The sequence below is a fragment of the Aythya marila genome (assembly GCF_965140915.1).
Source record: "Aythya marila genome assembly, chromosome: 9".
In the NCBI taxonomy this organism is placed as follows: Eukaryota; Metazoa; Chordata; class Aves; order Anseriformes; family Anatidae; genus Aythya; species Aythya marila.
Window position 1 is genome coordinate 7,202,626 of NC_139050.1, and position 20,272 is coordinate 7,222,897.

The window sequence follows — 20,272 nt, forward strand, 5'->3', positions numbered from 1 at the left end:
GAAATAAGTTACTCTGCCACATTTCATAGTACTGTGGCTATGCTTTGTACCAGCCATTGAACTATCACAGTTATATATTCAACTTGGTCTATAGCATTGCATATCACAGTGCATTGCAGATGGTGAGAAACTGAGCAATGGTTAAATACAGCTTAATTCCCATACTTTTCTTCAAAAAACAAGGAACCTGAAGATTTGCCACTACAGAATAAACACTTCTAAAGGTGAGATTTCCAGAGGTATTGCAGAATCTAAATATGCAAAAAATCAATTGCTAGGATTTTCAGAAGTGTATAGAGCACTTCATCTACTTGCCCTGGCTTCTTTTCTTATTGAGATCAAGAAGTTTGTACTGGAAAGTTAATTCCTTTTTGATACACATTGTAAATTACCCAGTGCTTTCAGGGGAAGACCACTGTACCTAGACAGACAGAAGTTGACATAAATAATTTTACTACTCTGAAGTGAAGTTCAGACTAGCTTGTTTTCAAAACCATACAAGTTCCTTAATAGCCCGTTATTCATATATTTTACAATTCCTGTTAAATTACCATATAAGGCCAGATAGAGAAGCACTAAGAGGAGATAAAGGAGCAGTCTTTACCAAGTCCATTAATTATGACAAAATTCACAGCAGTACCACCATGACCATACAAATTAATCATTATGAAAGTCTGGTCACCCAACCCATAACAAACTTTATTCATACTTTAATCTTACATTTTTTTCTCAGCTGGAAAGAGTAGTTGAAAATATACTGTGGAAATCAATTGGCAGTATCTGAATGAAATAAGATGAAATGAAATGAATAACGTGACCTAATAAATCTTTTGTATCTATCTCTAGCTTCTGTCATCTAGGAGCTTTCAATAATAAGAAGATTTCTCCCTTCAGTGCCCAACTGCAACTCAACTTTTCTGTAGTGCTACAGTTTGAAAGCTTATTTTAGTGTACACAAATGACAGACAATGAAATACACAGTTTGGAATCACACAGTAGAAATGAAAAAAGGTAATGTGTCAAGTGCTACTTGGGACTACTTTAGTATACGCTCTTGCTGAGATATCTTCAGCATAATAACTTCCCTGCAGAAATGTACCTCAAGAGTATGACTGTGAAACTATCTCCAAGGAGTTATTCAGTCATCCTTAGTTAGAATCTTTAGATTCCTCTAGGATTTATATCACAAACAATGTGTTCTATCAGCAGATATTTGGGACTCTACTTAACTTCAGCTGAAGATCCAAGAAGATTCTAGTGAAACTGTCTTAGGTTTATTGATTTAAATCAAAATCTGTAGAATTGCCCAAGGCATTCTTTTTTCCTTGTTGGAGAAAAAATAGCACTTCTACTTAACTACACACACTCTTACTTAACATGTTGTTTTGAAACAATGTACCTTCAAACTCATACAGATTTCCCAAATCAAAAAAAAAACAACAACAACAACAAAAACAAACAAACAAACAAAAAAAAAAAACATAAAGAAGGAGATACTTTTGGTAAGCATCACTGTCTGAAAGAAAGTAAGGCTGTCAAAATATAAATATAAAAAGCATGTATTGCTCATCAATAACATCAATGTTACTCAAATTCCAAGCACACAGAAAAATCTCTATATGAAAAAATAGTTCAGGATATATTTTCTTTATGTGATAAAGAAAAAAATAATTGGAAAGATATAAGATTAAGCTAATAATTGGAAAGTAAGATAATAATTGGAAAGATATAAGATAAGATTTCTGTAATTTCCGATTTATGCCATTTAAAAAAAGTATGGAAATCATACGGAGAAAGTAGAGTGTGAATAAAGTAATTGTAGATGGTAATAGAGATGAAAAAGTTCTTTCACACAGTCAAATACATCCCCTGTCAATGGAAAATTGCCCTTGACAGTACATTTTCCAGTGTTTTGTCATGGCTAAGTTACAAGTGTTATATACAAATTCCAATTACTGAGAGGACACTGTTACTCGCCCATTCTGAGGCTATAGAAGAGAAGCTGATTGCATTTAGCTTTCCAAAGTCAAAACACTTTACATAAACTTTGTAGTACCATTGAATATTTTAGATGTTTAGTACACAGCCAATTGAAATATAAATCTATCTTCAGCACTTAGAATGGTATTTTCTGAGGTTACATTGGTCGCTCAAGACTGGTAATCTGAAATATGTTCTAATTTAAATTTAACCCTTTCTAGACACTTTAAGATTTCATATCATGTACAGCAGAAACCGGTTCCAAATTAGTTAATGGAAATGAAAAGCAAGCACTACAATCATTATATGGTTTTATCATTGCATTCATCTGATAATCAGGACAAAGGTGGTAATTTATATGCATTTTGAAGTTAAATTAGGAAAGTTACCATTCCTATATCTACATCTTTGATATTACAGTTTGGGCCCAAAGACACAAAGAAACTCGCTTTGAGAAAATAACTACTTTGGATGCAAGAGGAAATATTTCATCAAATGATCCTTATCCTGTTTAAAATTAATAAATCTTTGAAAGACAACTCTTATCTCTTTAATAATAATTTCCTTGCAACATACTCTTAATAATAAGGAGAAATTACATACAGCACAGTAGATGAAAGTAAAAATCTACAGATTAGACTTAAAATATATTACAAATGGCTTCCTGTATGTCAGCATACTCTTTATTGTAAAGGCTCCTATCATTTCCTTTGTGCTGATACAGCCATTTTTTTTAATGATAAATTGAAAGCTTTTAGGGAACTGTATGCAATGTCATGATTCTAGGTTCTCCATTGCCAATGGATATAAACCTCTATGTACTGTTAAAATGACTCAGATGAAAAACCTACTATATTAAACAACTCAACTAAGTTAACTAATTTATTTCTTTCTGTGGATCCCAATAAAGAATCACAACAGTCAGAATTTGCAACTTAACTGAAATAGACTTCTGATTCCTCAAAATAATTATGCCAGTATTTGGGTTGATCTCTATGATTTCTAAAGCAGATGAAGGGAAAGATTAGGTATGGGTGTGTTATAGATAAGAACAGTTACCTGATCCAGTTTCCAATGGAACTCCGCAGGGCGAAATGTGTCAGCCTGATCAAAGTCTTTACGCAACAGAAACACTAATCGGCAGTTGTGCACATACAAGGCATAGTGATGTCGGTTCATCTCTGAAAGGAGGGAACAAGATCAGCACTCTGAACTATCATCAATACTTTTGTTTAGGTGAATATGCTTCAAAGCAATATACACCCAAAGGACAAAAAAAACAACCAGTCCCCATCAACAGTCCTCTCAATAAGCTGTCAAATCACCAACCAATTCTCAGTATGGCACCAAATCCAGCTCATTATTTGTTTTTCAAACATTCTTTAACTGAGAAGAAATGGTAATATTCTACCAACTTTGTTATGCCCTTTGTCAAACATTTTGTCAATAGACACTCACCTGTCTTGTCTGAGTTGCAGAGAATAGTCTCTTTCTCAGCTCTTAATCCTGGGCTAGGTCCATGTTTCATCCACAGAGTTATGGTGAATTGATCAGTTAAATTCTTTGGGACTATTCCATCTGGAATTTTGGCTCCTTGCTTTCCATCAAATTTAAAAATTATGTCATTGTTATCCATGAGAAGCCCAGCTGTCCAATTAGTTGTTGCACTGGGAGATGGTAACAGGTCAATGGCACCTGAGGATGCTCCTGCAAATGATACATAATGAGAACACAATGTGAAACTAATAAAAGAGCTGTTCAAATGAATTTAGTATAGGCACAGGGCCTGATTCATGCATTCCTCTTTAGATTATTTTCACTTCCCAAACAGTCCTACTACTTTCACTCTCAAATCACATACATGCTATCTAGTAGCCAGTAAAACAATTCCATAAGAGCTTGGTAGACTATATGTATTGCACAGAAACTGTAAAAATATTTTAAAGTTACTTCCTTAGAAATTTCTCATTATTTTATAAAATCCATTAATGTCATATCTTCAGTTCTTCTGAGAAGTGCTAAGACTAAAACCAAGATCTCTACATCCGGATAAGGAGAGTTCATATCTTCTCTCTCTGACAGCATGGAGATATATAGTATACGGAGATGATGTGTTGCCAAATTCAGTAGAGTGGGGATGAATGTAGAATATATATCCTAATGTCTAGTAGTCAGCCATATATAATGTTGGTATGAATATTAGTGCATACAGAGTATTCACCCTAAAACCGAAAATATCACTCTAATTCTGGCTTCTGTCAGGTACATGATGGTTGTAACTCCATGTGTTCTTGCCTAATGATAGATATAAGACATGTGCTCCTCACAACTCAGATTAGCTCCCCTACGGAAAGTAAATTACATGTATGAACAAGTGGTCCACAGCTACACTCATTTATTTGTTAAGGACCTGGGAGTGATAGTTGATAGTCGGCTGAATATGAGCCAGAACTGTGCTCAGGTGGCCAAGAAGGCCAACGGCATCCTGGCTTGTATAAGAAGCAGTGTGGCCAGCAGGGCTAGGGAGGTGATCGTCCCCCTGTACTCGGCTCTGGTGAGGCCGCACCTCGAGTACTGTGTTCAGTTTTGGGCCCCTCACTACAAGAAGGACATCGAGGTGCTGGAGCGAGTCCAGAGAAGGGCGACGAAGCTGGTGAGGGGCCTGGAGAACAAGTCCTACGAGGAGTGGCTGAGGGAGCTGGGCTTGTTCAGCCTGGAGAAAAGGAGGCTCAGAGGTGACCTTATTGCTCTCTACAGGTACCTTAAAGGAGGCTGTAGCGAGGTGGGGGTTGGCCTGTTCTCCCACGTGACAGGATGAGGGGGAATGGGCTTAAGTTGCACCAGGGGAGTTTTAGGTTGGATATTAGGAAGAACTTCTTTACTGAAAGGGTTGTTAGACATTGGAACAGGCTGCCCAGGGAAGTGGTGGAGTCACCATCCCTGGAAGTCTTTAAAAGACGTTTAGATGTAGAGCTTAGGGAAATGGTTTAGTGGGGACTGTTAGTGTTAGGTCAGAGGTTGGACTCGATGATCTTGAGGTCTCTTCCAACCTAGAAATTCTGTGATTCTGTGAAAATTAAATTGTGGGGCAGTTGGGGGGCAGGCAGGGGAGGAAGCCAAACAAACCAGAAATGGAAAACACTGTGGTGCCAAGATCTAATAGCACAGTACTTTAGAGCTCTGTATTTTTTTTATTATTTTTTTTTTTTACAGCTTAACAACTGTCAGGCACTTTTTATAAACATGTAATCAGGTATCCAGAGCCTTTACTTAGCCTGTGAAAGATAGTATTTAGCAGAAAGTATGCTTGCCAGAGTAAAAACGATCTGTGTATTCTTGTTGATGCTTTGACAGGTAAAAATATGATGAAAAAACGCAAACTGAATTAAAAAATTCCATACTAGTATGAAATCTTAACCTCCCTCCAGTGTCCAAGGGAAGATCCCAACTCTCTGCAGGAGTGTAGAATGTTATGCCAAAAATGTTTTGGAAATGTATCCTATATATTTTTAAAAATATATTATAGTGATGATGTAAAAACAATCATATTCAGTAACTGCATTTCTTAGACAATAGTTCAAAACGTGTTCCTTTAAAATTAGGTTATTTTGAAGTGATAGTAATATCAAACCTAAACCCTCCACATTTAGAATTGAACACAAAGACAAATTTTAATTTTGAATAACACACCACAGTGTATTGCTTAATACACAGATCTTATCAATGGGAAAACACTGAACTTGATTTTATCCAAACAGCAAAACTTAGATAAACTTATTTTAAAAAATAATAATATTAAAAAAAAAAAAAAAAGTAAAAATAAAATTACTTGCACGGGTGTGGTGGTTTTACAAGTAAAAGCATAATTCTCTCAAGGAATTCCTTTTGCATTCATTTTTAAAATATATATATATATATATTTAGTGAGATTTATTCTGAATATGTTTTGCAGTCCAAATTGAGTCTTTCATACATTCTTTATTTTTTATTATTGTTGGATGACAAGGTGAAAAAACGCTTCCTAAAATGCTCTGAGGCAAAATACTAATAGCTCCTTGACTTTAAAATGATTCAAGTGTAATTTAATCATTAAAACTGCCCATCTTTACTGTCAAAGTGACTACAAATCACTGGGTTATTGAAAAGCAGAGTTAAACCATCAGTCATATAAAAATAGGAATTTTAATGCCTGTTGCTTAGCATCTGAATTCTCTTTATTTCCAACTGATAAATTAAGAAATGGGCATGGGATTTATAAACTGGATCCTTGATTATAGAGAGAATCTTGCATTTTATATGTAACTGATGAATGTGTGTCTGATCATTCAATTCTGCACTCTCTGCAATCATAAGATGATTCACTGATAGGAAAAAAAAAAAAAAGTGCAGGGTTTTCTTCCTTCACAAAGAATTTATTTATCCAACCATTAGATACAATAAGGTCATTTCTGGAAGAAAACTTATTTCCAGAAATAATTTAACCTGCTTTCATAAGATAACCTCTTCTCTCTACAGTAAGGAAGGCAATAAATACCAAATACCAAAACATAAACTTGTCCTGATGCAATTCTATTGTAAAGTTCACTTTCATTTATAACCTTTTTATCGAACTCCTATTAACAGTTTCTACCTATGCTTCACTGTGAAGATATGGTAACCTTGGAGAAAAAAAATATTCTTTCATCAATGAGAACTCACCCCTCCCCCATTTATATATGCTTTCTACATCCTGTTTTCTCAAGTGCTTAATATTCTATTCCTTCACAGATATGCTAAGTTCAAATCATAAGTTCAGCAGTACTGTTAGACACTACATCAGCCCACCAGCTCACATGCAGGTTGAAAATATATTATGAGAATTCTGCTACTCTAATTCATATTTACCTCACTTTCCCAGTCTCCACAGGTAGTTGCTAATCATAAGTGCAAACTCCTTTCCCCTGGGATCGGCTCTCCATTTTAACAATTTGGGAACACTGGCTGAAAACTTTCATTTGCAAATTTATTTCTTAAAGATTAGTGTATTGATCTCATTATGTTTGAAACACTGTCTAGTGGTTATCAAAGCAAACATACATGTAAGCCAGACAGTCGAGCATCCCAAACCAAAAGCCACACAAGTAAATGGCAGGAAAAAAAAATGCACATTTGCTATTACAGAACAGAAAGAAGCCATGAAAGATGTATTTTGGAGAAGAGGAGACAGAGTAGATTTCAAAAAGCAAAAGTATTTGACTTAATATATGTATGTTGCATATGTACATGCATAACCCTTAAAGTCATAAAAATACAGCAGTATCTTCAAGCATTTAATCTACCATTCAATATGAATTTGTATCTTTTAGACCAAGTTACCAAAAGCAGGAAAAAGCAATAAAATAATTAGGAAGCCTTTCTTCATCAGGACGCCTCTTTTCTGAAACTTATGTTTCTTAAATATTTTTCCTTGCATGATAGCCTGTAATGTGCCTTTATTTTTGTTTGCTTTTGTTCTGGCACAGTACCTAGCGGCAGAGCAGAAAGCAGAGTGAGGAAGACTACAACACAAGACAGAATACACAAGAATAGAGCACCAGTTAAATATCGACTATCCTTTGATTTTCATTGCTACCATCAAAAATGAACCAGCTGAGATAAATCTGTGTATTGCATGCTTCTAGCTCATAATTGGTTCTTTATGTGGAAAAATATTATTGTTATATTGACTGAAAGCCATTACATACCACATAGTTTCTGCAGAGATTTTTCTGAGTATGTTTCACGATCACAGCCCTTCCCAATGTAATTGGTCTGCAATTCAATGGTTGCATGTATTGAGGAAACTGGTCCATCACATGTTTCTAGATGAATGCTGGGAAACAAAGGTATGCTGCCAGAACCAGGCTTGTATTCAATACGTTTGTTCCAGTCTGGAAAAACACAAGAGATCCAAGAGTGATTAAAAAGGTGAAAAGAATACAATTTTAAATTACATAATGCTCTCAAAGTCCCTGGCTAAGATAAAAGTTAATTTTTTTGAACTTGGCGTCAGTGAGTTACTGTTCTAAAAAATTGTTTTTGCTCCTTTCTAGAAGAACATAAAGCTCAATTAAGTAATATCACTAAGTCATGCCAACACAGGCTACATATCCTGACATAACTGCTAATAGGTGTCAGTCTGGGTCTCCAACATCCATGTCCCCATGACAGCCTACAAGCTAGGTCTACTGAGAGAAAGCTGTTGGCTCCACTAGTTTGCTAAAATTTCATAGTTTTTTGATAAAGAAGAAATATTTCCAGTGACCTGGCTATATGCATAAGTCCTATTCGACTGCGTCCAAAAGCTAATATAACACATCTGTAATGCCACCTCTTGTCTTCAGATATCTTCTTAATTTTGTAAACTACATGTGACTGAAAGCTACAGATGAAAAGACTACCAGGCTTTCAGCCAGGTCTGGCTAATCTGTGTTTTTTCAGATGTTTTACAGCCCACAACATTCAAACAACCACCTGCCCTAGGCAGCTGCCTGGACATGGCATGCATGACGCTATGTTTCTCAACAGAAGCATTTAATTTTTAAATCCAACTAATTACAACCAGCTTCAGAGAAAACCCAAACAAATATCATCAGTTAAAACCATGAATTTCAGGTATCTTTCCTGTTCATGTTTTAGCTAACTGTAGCTAGCTTGCTATGAAATATATGAAATATAAATAAGAATGCTGCATCAAAACAGCGATATAAATAGTTAATTATTTTGAAGTCACAAAACTATATTCAGCTCTGTTACCTAATGTGTACATCTGTGTTAAAGTTTCTTTTTTTTTTTAGTCCTAGGTAAATGAGGACTCCATAAATGGAAATGTTCTAGGTTGTGGCAGTCGATGAAATCTCGTAAAGCAAATGTACAGAAACATTCTTTCTAAATACCACTGGAAGGAAAACTAATCATATAGATATATTTAGTAGGTGAAAGAGTTAACTGACTTCATTTTCAGAAAGTTTGTATTCAAAATTCAAAATTTTTTTCAGAAAGAGTGCTCTCTAAATACCCCATCATCTTAAACTGGATTAAAAATTTACAAAAACATCTAACAGTCCAGGCAAATGTTTTGAAATGAAGACCATTCTTAAGTCCAGAGTCCAGACAAAGAGGATGGGATGCTGATAGTCTGAATCTCAGAACTTGGACTCTCAGATTTTCTTTGTGATTTGTAATTCAAATGGTAATGACATCGCATTTTGTTCCCATGTGGAAGCTGAGACTTCACGGAGTATTACATGTAATTTTATTAAAATCTTTAGGGCATGTACATCATTGACTAAAAGACAGGTATGACTACTTCACTGCATGTGCATACATCAACTGAGTTACTACATTAGTAGCAATTTTCAGATAATAATATTCCATATAAAATTAGATTTGATGTGCAGTATTGTATACATTTGTCCGTAATTGTCAAATTAAATGGTTCCCATAAAATTTCAAGTATCATATAAGGTACATCATTACAATAACAAATTTCTTTTTCCTATCTATTCCATAAACTTGAGGTTAACATTTTTCCAATCAAACAAGAGCAGATTTTTTTTCAAATACATAAGATAAAAATAATTTTCCATTTTGAACATATGCTAATGATATATGAATTATTGCTCTTAGTCTCTCATTCACTGTGTTAAAGCATTATAATCCTCTACCCAGAGAGAAAAACAGTGTCTTATATATACCTGAAACATTTCTGACTACCTCAGCAGCTTTCAGGTTTTCAGCCACTTTCTTGCTTCTCACAAATTAACTGACACTCAAGCAAAATATTCATTATTGTATGTGAGATATAACTGAATTATTAACTGTAACATATCTATTTGAAAATGCACACAACTGCAGTTATATGAAGAATGTCTTACATAAAATGTGCTATATAAAATGCCACTGCTGATAGGGAAGAATAACGGTAGACCTCTGTTTCTGCTGCATGAATTCTTGGACTAGAAGAGGCGTTTCATTTCACAGTATTACCTTTCTACTTGGCAGAAGTGATAATTTGTACCCAGAGATCATAAATCCTGAATATTCTAAACCACCTGCATTTTTCTCAGCTTTAAATTGTAAAATATCAGTTACACTTGAACTAATATCATTGTATATTGGTCCCTTGCAGCATTACAGACTAATCCTCATCCTAAATTCCACTTGCACTCCTTTTACTGGAGGAAATGGGCCTTCAGTGTGGATTTAGGAAGTCAGCCAAGGATTCCTCCTCCATGCAGAAGGCATTCCCAGGCAGGCACAGAGTTACAGTAGAATATAATATTTGCAATAAGCTGGACAGTCCATAAAGTAGTTATAGCTGTGCTACAAAAAAGTGCCTTATTTATACAGAATGTGTGCCCATAGCATTTCAGCCTTCCATAGTGTTGAAGCTGAGGCCAGCACTCTCTATATCTCACCACTAGTGAAGTCAGTAAGAAGCTGACAAATGCGTATTTGGAGGTGGGTAAAGGCTGATGTGAGGAGCAATATTGGTTTTATGTTGGAGTGAAACTTGCAGAGACTGCACCACATCTCTCCCAACACGTCAACCCAAATCTGATGGGCTCTTAAAGAACTTCCCATTCAGGGAATGTTGACAGTATTACGGTATTATTATGACCTAATATTTTATCTGCAAACATTTGTTGTGAGACAATAATATGTGATCTAAAGATGTGCTACTCATGGTATCTTTGTGCAGAGATTCTGAAAATGAACGTATTCTTCAGGATAATTTTTTTTTTTTTTTGACTACATAGTGCCAGCACTTCTCCCTTAGGTAATTCACAGAAGCTAACACCACAATGCTGCGGAAGCTCTTAGAGCCTTGTTAAGACCATATAAGCACTTTAAGGCTTTACTTTTTTATTTTATTTTATTTTATTTTATTTTATTTTATTTTATTTTATTTTATTTAGGCTTTGGTTTTTACTGCAATCTAAATATGCTGACTTGGATTTTATTTGTGGTAACATTAGTGGATTCTCAAAACATTGCATAGTCAGGTACCTACTATGAAGAAGAGAAAGGACTCATTGAAGTTTAACTTAAACTTTGGTTTGCCATTAATAACAGTTTATACATTCACGGACTTGATCTACTGGCATGAAACACAGGGCTGTTTCTCAAACTCTTGACATCTGGCACAGATTTTTCTAAAAAAAATTATCACCACCTAGTCAAGATATCAACATATGAAATGTGTTTCTTTTGTTCTTGTATGCACATTTCAACTGATGTATTGCAGACTTCCATAAGGAAAAATGTAAATGTATAGTTTGTGTGGGGCCATAACTCAGAAGCACAATGTATTGTTTTTTCTTTTCCAGTTTCAAACTGCTAGGCAATGCTTTGTACCTGAATTTCCACTTCAAAGTTTTTTTTTCTTCCTTTTTAGCAAAACAAACATAGATAACAGCTCCTGTGCAGTTTCTCTTGGACTGCATTTTCTCTGTATTTATATATACACATATACATGCATAGAAATATATATATACATATATAAAATGTGCCAATTTAAAAAATAAAATAAAAATAAAATAAAAAAATAAAAAAATCCAAGGATTTTATTTTCATATTTGGAAAAAAATGCAAAGACACACAAAGCAATCATCTTATCTGTCCTACTTCCTGATTAACCCTCCTCAAAACTTCTGAAAGAGGAAAATTTTTACTTGTAAAAACAGGAAATGTCAGCCTTGCAAAAGATTTTTCAAGAAATTCTGAATGCTGTTTCCTGACAAAGATTATGGGTGAACAAAATTGTGTTGAAGTTATTTTAATTTTAAATATATCATTAGCATTAAAACAGATCATCTGCTATGCTTTGTCATCTCAGAAGAAAAGTTAGAAAAAAGACCAATTGTGAATGCATGCCTGCCCCTTTCTTAAATAACTTCATTTCTGTGAAGATCCTGAACTACTAAACTAACCAGGTCTGTTCAGGCTAAGCAGTTTCCCATTCATGAAATCAATCATTATACATATGAGTGAATTTGGTAGGTTGTCATCTAGTTACTTGGCCAGAAATCAGCTAGTAAGCATCAGCAGAATACTATTTCCAGGATCCATCAATGTCACTGTGTTTTCATTCCCTGAAAACCATTTGCTAAGTTTTAAAGGGTCAGACAGTCAGACAGATAGAAAGAACTGCTTTCTCTCTTGGGGATAAAGTAGGCAGCTTTGCAAAGGCTGCCACAGCTCCTATAACTGCTTCCACACATATATTGTGCTAGGAAAGTTTGGAAGAAATTATGCCAAACCAAAGCAAGATTTAATTATCAGCTAGGACCATGCTTCTCATGCTAGAAAAATGACAAAACTTTCCAAGAGCTTCTTCAAGATAATCTGGTAGAAAAAGATGTGTTTAGAAGGAACTGAATTTTTTATTAATGGTATTTTCCTCTGTTTTAGCAAACATGTTTATATAATATATATATGTACATATATAAGAATAAATATATGAGTAAATATATACATACACTAGCATACATATGTATGAACACATAAAATATGTACAATTTTAACCAACACTGCAAAATAATATTTAAAGTTCTGTTACTCTATGACAGAATAATAAAAAAAATAATAAACAAATCTAGTTTTTACAGCTAATATACAAGCTAGCAACATATAAATGACCAGACCACTAAATCTGATGGCACATACAAATTTATGGATGTTAAATACAAGTGACCTGTTACAGAAATGATAATCAGAAAGCCTGACCTAGTTAAAGCCTCTCCATAGCTAAAGGAAGACAAACTAACTTCCATGGTGCTAAGGAACCATGGTTTGCTAAGACATTTGAGTACAGAACTCATAAGTGTAATAAACAACTAAATACACCTTATGTTTCTGCAACATGCTGATTTTTATTTTTTATTTTTAAACAAAGCGAGAAAGACAGAAATTTGAACTAGTGCAGGACAGTGGTAAATTTTTCTCTTGCAGGAGATAGTAAACCACAGTGAAATAACCGTTGTGTCTGAATGAGAGATACATGATACTGAATACACTGTTGAATGATAAAACAAAAAGTCCTAATGGTGGGGACTTGGCATAGCCAAATAATCATATGAGAAAGTAAATACAGGAAAAAACAGCAAAGGTTAAACAATTATTTGGTGTGAGATTGCATTTGAATAATAATAAGTATCTGCTGCAACAACCCAGGTATCGGGGCCCAAAGTCTACTAATAAGCCCTGATGAGCCTACATTAAGACTCACCTGGGGTTTCCACTAACACCCATGGGCCCAGGAGCTGACACAAAGTGCCAGTTCATTCTCAGGAACTTCTTCAGTGAACTGGTGTCACCACTAAAGAATGAGACATGGGAAAAGAGCTGATTCCACTAAGTTAACAGCATGCCCATAAAACACCAGTCTGATATAGCCAGGAAAAAAAAAAAATAAAATCTGATTATATATCACAATGTTTTTCTAGGAAAAGGCCATGGTAAAATAAACATGAAAACCCCTATCTGGAATGTTCATGGAAGATGTATTTAGCTGTAATCTGTATATAGAATTAGCTGAGAAAAGATGTTTCCATCTTCAAAGTGAGATTGAAATAGATATGATGGCTTTCTCTGTGTATGTCTGGTAAGCAAATAGAGCAAGAACAATATGATAGAAGTACTGCAAATGAGTATAAACCTATGTAAATTTTGAGCCCCCGAACTAGAGACACTCACTAATTCAGTTAATTTTCAAATGCCTGAAACAGATAAGACTGAGTATTCCACTAAATAGCGTGATTTAAGTTAACAGCTCAATATGTGCATTTCGTTATGATTACCCAGGTTTAAGGACATATGGCTAATGCATGCACAGCAGCTCCAAGACTTGAGTGGCATCAAGCAGTAGCTTTTATTCAAAAAAAGGGCAAATATCTAATAAATATTAAGATGACAAAAGCATTGCATTTTAAACTGCTAGGTATGTGCACAACAAGAACAGGAGTAAATTTACATTTACTACAGAAAATATTTGTGTCTTTGAAATTGTTCCTAAGGACTAGGAATATTATTCTCGTGTATGGTTTCTGTACTTGACCAAACCCATCTCTTTCCCTCACAATAACCAATTGCTTTAGTAATCATCTTTCTCCTTGTTAAGAGCAAAAGCAGAGATGGTTTTGCTTTTTCTCCATAATTGGGTTTTACTAGAAAGCCCACATGAATACCGTTTTAAAAATCACTCACAGTGCCTTCTGAAAATATTATCTATGAAGTATGTGGATTCACAAGTGATCTAAGATCACTCCACTACTAAAAGAGAAGCAGCCCTTCTCTGAACAAAGAAGGAGACTACAGCAGGATAAGCAAGCTGTGAACTTTTCATGGTCTCTGAATGACTAGTCAACGTGAAAGAGGTGGTAGGAATGTGCCTTTTGGTGGTGGCAAAGCCCTACATCCCCTTAATGAGTCCTACATGCCTTAAAAAGGAATGGGCAATATCTTTATAAAAACATCTAACAAGAGTAGTTAATGTGTCAATTTATTAGGTAGATAAATACAAATTTTCAGCTTCCTTAGGACACCAACACCATTTTGGAATAGTCTGCTCAGAATGGCCAATGTGAGTTCGGGTCAGGTTTATTTCTAAAAGAGCTTGTAATTTACTGACAATGCCTGTGTGAGAATGGTTGTTGATGGTAGATTAATGCTCATCTTCATCAAGACTAAGGAAGTAGATGCTAGAATGCTGTGGTTTAATCTGGCTGGCAGCTAAGCACCACACAGCCCTTTGCTCACCCTCCTCCCTCCTTCCCTCTCCAGAATGGGGGAGAGAATCCGAAAAAAATGAAAGCCTGTGGGTTGAGATAAAGACAGTTTATTAGGACAGAAAAGAAAGGAAAATAATAATAGTACTACTAATAATAGTGTGTACAAAACAAGTGATACACAATGCAATTGCTCACCACCTGCTGACCAATGCCCTACCTATTCGCAAGCAGCCAGTCTTTGCACCCCGGCCAGCCCCCTCCACACTAGTTGTTCAGCATGACACCTTGAATGCTATTAGAATTGTTCTCTGTCAAAGCGAAAATCATTTAAAGGATGGCACCCAGGCCTATTGAGTCTTATTTGCTCTGCTATACATTCTTGTCATATGGACTTGTCCTCTAGAAACAGGAATAATTTTGTATGTTGTTCTGCGTACACCAAGTCTTTGCTGTCTCACCCTTCTGCAGTAGAGGTTATCAGAAGAGTGTCTGTGATGGCACTGAAACTTCTAACATTTAATTTATTAGACCATCTCTATTCATGATATTCATGTGAAGAACTGCACAGTGTTTCAGATTACTAAAGCCAATAACTTTTAAGAACAGCCATTGTTATAAAAGTGAATTTCCAAGTATTTATTTGCTCAAGCTAACACTGAAGAACAAGAAAAAATCATATTTTGTCAAGTTTTATATTATAGCCAAAGGCTCAGAATATTTCTCTTCTGTCAAGCAAAACACTATTGTAGCTTTCCTAGTCATCTAGTCTTCAAATATATCATTATTGCAAAGATGATGGAGCATACCTGCTAGCTGTCTCTCTGGGGAGAGGTCACAGAGTGACAGACGCAGGGAAGTAAGAACACTGTAAGTGTAAGTACTCTGTAAGTACTGGAAATACTAAAGGTTTTGTTTATTTATTTATTTATTTATTTATTTTTCTAGTGACAGGTAATTTTTACAGATACCGGTTCAAAGTGAAAAACACCACAAGCTATGCAACTATCTTTACCTTTAAAAATAAGTAGGCATAAAAAATTCTCTAAAAGCAATGTATACATTTCTGTATACAAGTATTTCATTGCATCTTTCAAATTATAATTAATGATGTGATGATTAAGAACTAATGCCATATACCCAATAGTTTAGTTAAGGATCTTATACCCTGAGTAGGCAAGTACTGTCCACTTGCACTGTGTGTAATTCAACATGGAAACATGCCAGTGAAGTGAAGCAGGCATCTTTCTGACAGATAGAAAAGTACAATTCAACAAGCATGGAATAAGCCAGAGCAGAACCTATTTGATATTTATGCCCTGCCTACGATAAACTTTAAGACTTCATCATAAAACTTTGCCAGACCAGTAGGAAGAAAGACTGTGCCAAATTGCCACAGAAGTAAAAAGTCCAAATTCAAGCACAATGAAAGCCCAAATTCAAGCAACTTTAGACAAGCTGCTTGAAACTTTATCATGGATTACATTTTTATTTTTTTTAAAGAGATGTTGCTCCCTGTTTGCTGTTTTTTTGTTGTTGTTGTTTGTTTCCTTCCCTTTTTTACTTTTTTAACCCAAAGAAGATGAACAGTCTATTTTTCTATTATCACATATTAAAAATTACAACCTGGCAGCCCCTTATATTAAATACCTGAAAGTTTGTCTAACAAACAACCAACATACAGCTGACTTCTAGGAAAGTATAATTTTTGTATGCATAAAATAATAGTTCAATTCCAGCTTTTGCATTAAAGCCTTAAATGGCTTGCAAAGACTTCAGACAATTGAAAATAAACAAAGCATAATGAAAACGAAAAACCTGATGTGAGTTTGTTTGTATTACTTTCATTGGCAACCTGTTATCTATTTGTACCTGATGGGACCATCAATAACCATCTATACTATATTTGATGCTGGAACTATGAAGTAAGTATGACAATAGTGCGTAGTATAAATGTATCATTAATGAGGTCTCTTTGCAGAAATTATCCAGTTAATAAAATATTAAAGTGGAAATTATGTGGAAACTACAAATCAACAATTGCACCGATTCTAATACAAATTCCAACCTAGAATATATATTTCATTCATTTGCAATGACTCTATAAAGTAGGAACAGAACATTTCCATAGTGTAAAGATACTGTATTGGTTTTATAGCATAAGTCATGAGTTTTAGAACAATAAGATCTGTTTAAGATATGCAAATAAGTTGTGTGTATAAATATATATATTTTTTTTAAATAAAAATGCTCTTCAAAATACTTGGGGGGTGGAGGCAGCTAATACATTCCTGAGTAACTAAAATATTTTAAATGAAGATTCTGAATATTAAATTATATTATAGATTTATGCCAGTGTGAAATCCTTTAGACAGGGGGGTGCCTTACTTTACAAAGAAAATGCTTTTTATTTTTTTTTGTGTTTGTTCAACAAATTTGCCTTCATGTGTAACAACCGAACTGAATTTTTTCCTTCTCATTTGTTCTCTTTAAAAATTACAATTTTGAAGCTCAGGTTAGTCCCAGATAACATCTGCATCATAAACCCATCATAAGGGTTATATCAAGTTACTTTTTTTCTAATCCAGCCTTTGTTTTCATCTTAATTCCTTATAATTTGTGGTGTATCTGTCTTCTCAGCATATCACTAGTTGGGTTTTCACCATTTTAGACAGTAGACTGCAGCTTCTTAAAACCCCTTTAAAAAATAATAATAAAAAATATATAAATATATATATATATATATACACCTACTGAAATTTCTCAATACAAAGACAGTAATCTGGATAAAACATGCCTTTCATACCTACTACTGGTTGAGCATGCCTTGACTCATGCATTTGTGCATGCATACAGAAGACATTTCCATATTGGAATAATATAATCTGAAATCCTCTGGTCCAGACAGGAAAAGTACCTTGTCATGGTGGCTCCAAAACGTTTATTTAAAGGAGCAGTAGGAGAAAAGCAAACCAGAAACATTTTTTAACCTTTCTGTATATTCAGCCTTTTTTGTGTTTGATTTTTGGTTCTGTCTAAAGAAATACTGCAAATCTAACCAACTATGGGATTGTTATGCACATTTTTAACAGGCTCAGAATAAAGTAAACAAAAGAAATAACAACAGTTTTCTATACCATTGCAATAAACACCATAGTTTCTCCTTACTGTGTATGTGAGGGGAAAAAAATGGCAAAGAAAAATACTTAAAAAATAAAAATAACTTTAAAATATATAAACTATAAAACCTTACCTTGCCAGCCTGGTTTGCACACTGGTTTTACATTAACTCGTACTAAGACATCATCTCTTGCATGTTTTTGCCCACAGTCAGATGCTGTTACCATTATCTCGTACTGATGCTGCTTATCATAGTTCAGCTTCTCAGTGTTTCTGATGTTACCTATAGAATCAATACAAGACAACATTCAGCAATTCTTGGCTAAGCATATACAGATTATAATAGCTGATTAACCATGAATGTTGTGTAATCTGAAAACTCTTTGGAGCACATTCACAGGCAGGACAATTACAAGGATTGGGTAGTACTTTCTTTCTATCCAGCAGACAAATGAAGAAGTTATTAGGCAAATTATAACATTCTTTACTAATGCTAAGGACTTATATGGGCATATTTGAATTAGAACACATCTGTACAACATTTTCTGAAGACTAGACTATTTAGTAGTTTCATCTTTGCATCTAAAGTATGAGTAGATGCAACCTTATTTTTCACATCTTCCCAGAATACACTGCCTTAATGTGGCAGCTGCATTTGCACTCCCGACCTGCATTGGTGAATGTATTTCCAGCCTAAGTATATTTCCTCCCTAAAGTTGTTACCTTTTAAGTCAGAGATATTTTTAGTCCTTTAACCCCTTTCCCTGGGTTCTAAAAATAAGGTGCAGAATCACCTTCCAAATAATGCTCAGCTGTATTTGATATGACAGCACTGAGCTACCACATGGAAAACAGAACTCAGAAACAACAAATTATCTGCTGAACCTGACACGTGTGAAGGTGGCAAATCACCTGTTTTAGAATAAAAGAAATAACTTTCACAAGGAAATGTCTTTCTCGGAGTATTTCTCCAGGCTTGGAAGATTACTGTGCACCTGTATGTTCATGTAATTAACAAGTTCAGCATTTTAATTATGTTCTTTTCCACTGAAATGCAGTTATTGTTCAAACCAAAATCTGAGACTGTTTAGAGTATGTAGCATGCTTGTGCTAGGCTGCTATACTACCTCTCTGAATGTGCTTACTCTGAACAAATGCTCCACTAAACTGCCTTTAAGTACAGATGTGCAAAATCAGTTGGGCCAAATTTGGAGGGAGAAGCACGCAGATCTTCAAATTTAGTAAAATACCGTGGTCTGATTTCCAACAGATGCTGGTCAAAGTATGTCATGGACACTGCTTTCTTTCTCATCTAAATGAATATGGGCTGGACACTTGGGCAGAGAGGAACCTCATGAGGTTCAACAAGGGCAAGTGCAGTCTCATGCACAGGGGAAGGAATAACCCCAGACACTAGTACAAGTTGGCAGCTGACCTGCTGGAGAGCAGCTCTGTGGAGAGGGACCTGGTGGTCATGGCAGACAGCAAGTTAAACTTGAGCCAGCAGTATGCCCTTATGGCCAAGAAGGCCAATGGATCCTAGCCTGCATCAGGAGGAGTGTGGAGAGCAGGTCGAGAGGTGATCCTCCCCCTTTGCTCAGCACTGTTGACGCCACACCTGGACAGGGAACAGCATGGGAAAAGCCCTATCTTCATTTCTGTATCTCAAATGGAGAAGCAGAAAGTCCTGATGAAGGACAGTATGGAAACAGTACTACAGCTGTATCCTACAGCTTCCTTAATTCTCTTTCACAGGCACCTTGCCAGGCATTCTTAAGTCTGCCATGCATCTTCCCAACACAAATCCAACTGCACAAATGGTACCAACTACTTAGTTATTTTTGAGTTAGTAATTAGCAAAACAACAGAAACCTAATCTACCCATTTTACTGTCTTGAGTTGCTTCATTAGTACCTACTTAAGAGGATTTGGTGCAGAACTGGCACTACATACTTAACTATTCACTTAGTATCTGCTCAGTTGTTCTTTCTTTTCTGCATTTTATTTTACATGAATCTTTTATAATTTCCTATTTAGTTCTCCTTGGCATTATTTTAGTCCACAATCCTCAGAGAGAACTCAAGAAACCAAAGCTGGCTAAGCTGACATTAGCAGAATCCTAGAATTTGTTTGGCCCATTAGCTGTCCACTAAGATTTAGAAATCATACAATGTATTTACATTTCATTAAATCTATCTTCCAAAGTTTGTACTTCATTATGGTCTTTTATGATTTGGTCTACAAAAATTCTGACTATTAGGTGTTATTCTGGAAGGTCATTTGGATGTCTTGTATATGCTACTAAATAGTTTATTGATTTCCTAATTATTCAATTTTTCTGTTAACTCTGATACTTTATGCTACTTTATTTTACAATTTAATCAATATGATTAAAAAGTAGATGGACAATGAGTACTATAAAT

At 35.0% G+C, this 20,272-nt stretch overlaps 1 protein-coding gene across 1 annotated transcript in view; it reads right to left on the minus strand.

Moving 5' to 3' along the window:
• The window catches only part of CLSTN2 (calsyntenin 2), a 352,105-nt gene that overhangs the window by 56,132 nt on the left and 275,701 nt on the right, over positions 1–20,272 (minus strand). The window contains exons 5-8 of the mRNA XM_082767097.1: positions 17,983–18,132; positions 7,704–7,889; positions 3,439–3,687; positions 3,040–3,161 (exon numbers count right to left, since the gene is read on the minus strand). Of these exons, the coding sequence (XP_082623223.1) occupies positions 3,040–3,161; positions 3,439–3,687; positions 7,704–7,889; positions 17,983–18,132 (707 nt within the window). The remainder of the gene's footprint in view (positions 1–3,039; positions 3,162–3,438; positions 3,688–7,703; positions 7,890–17,982; positions 18,133–20,272) is intronic.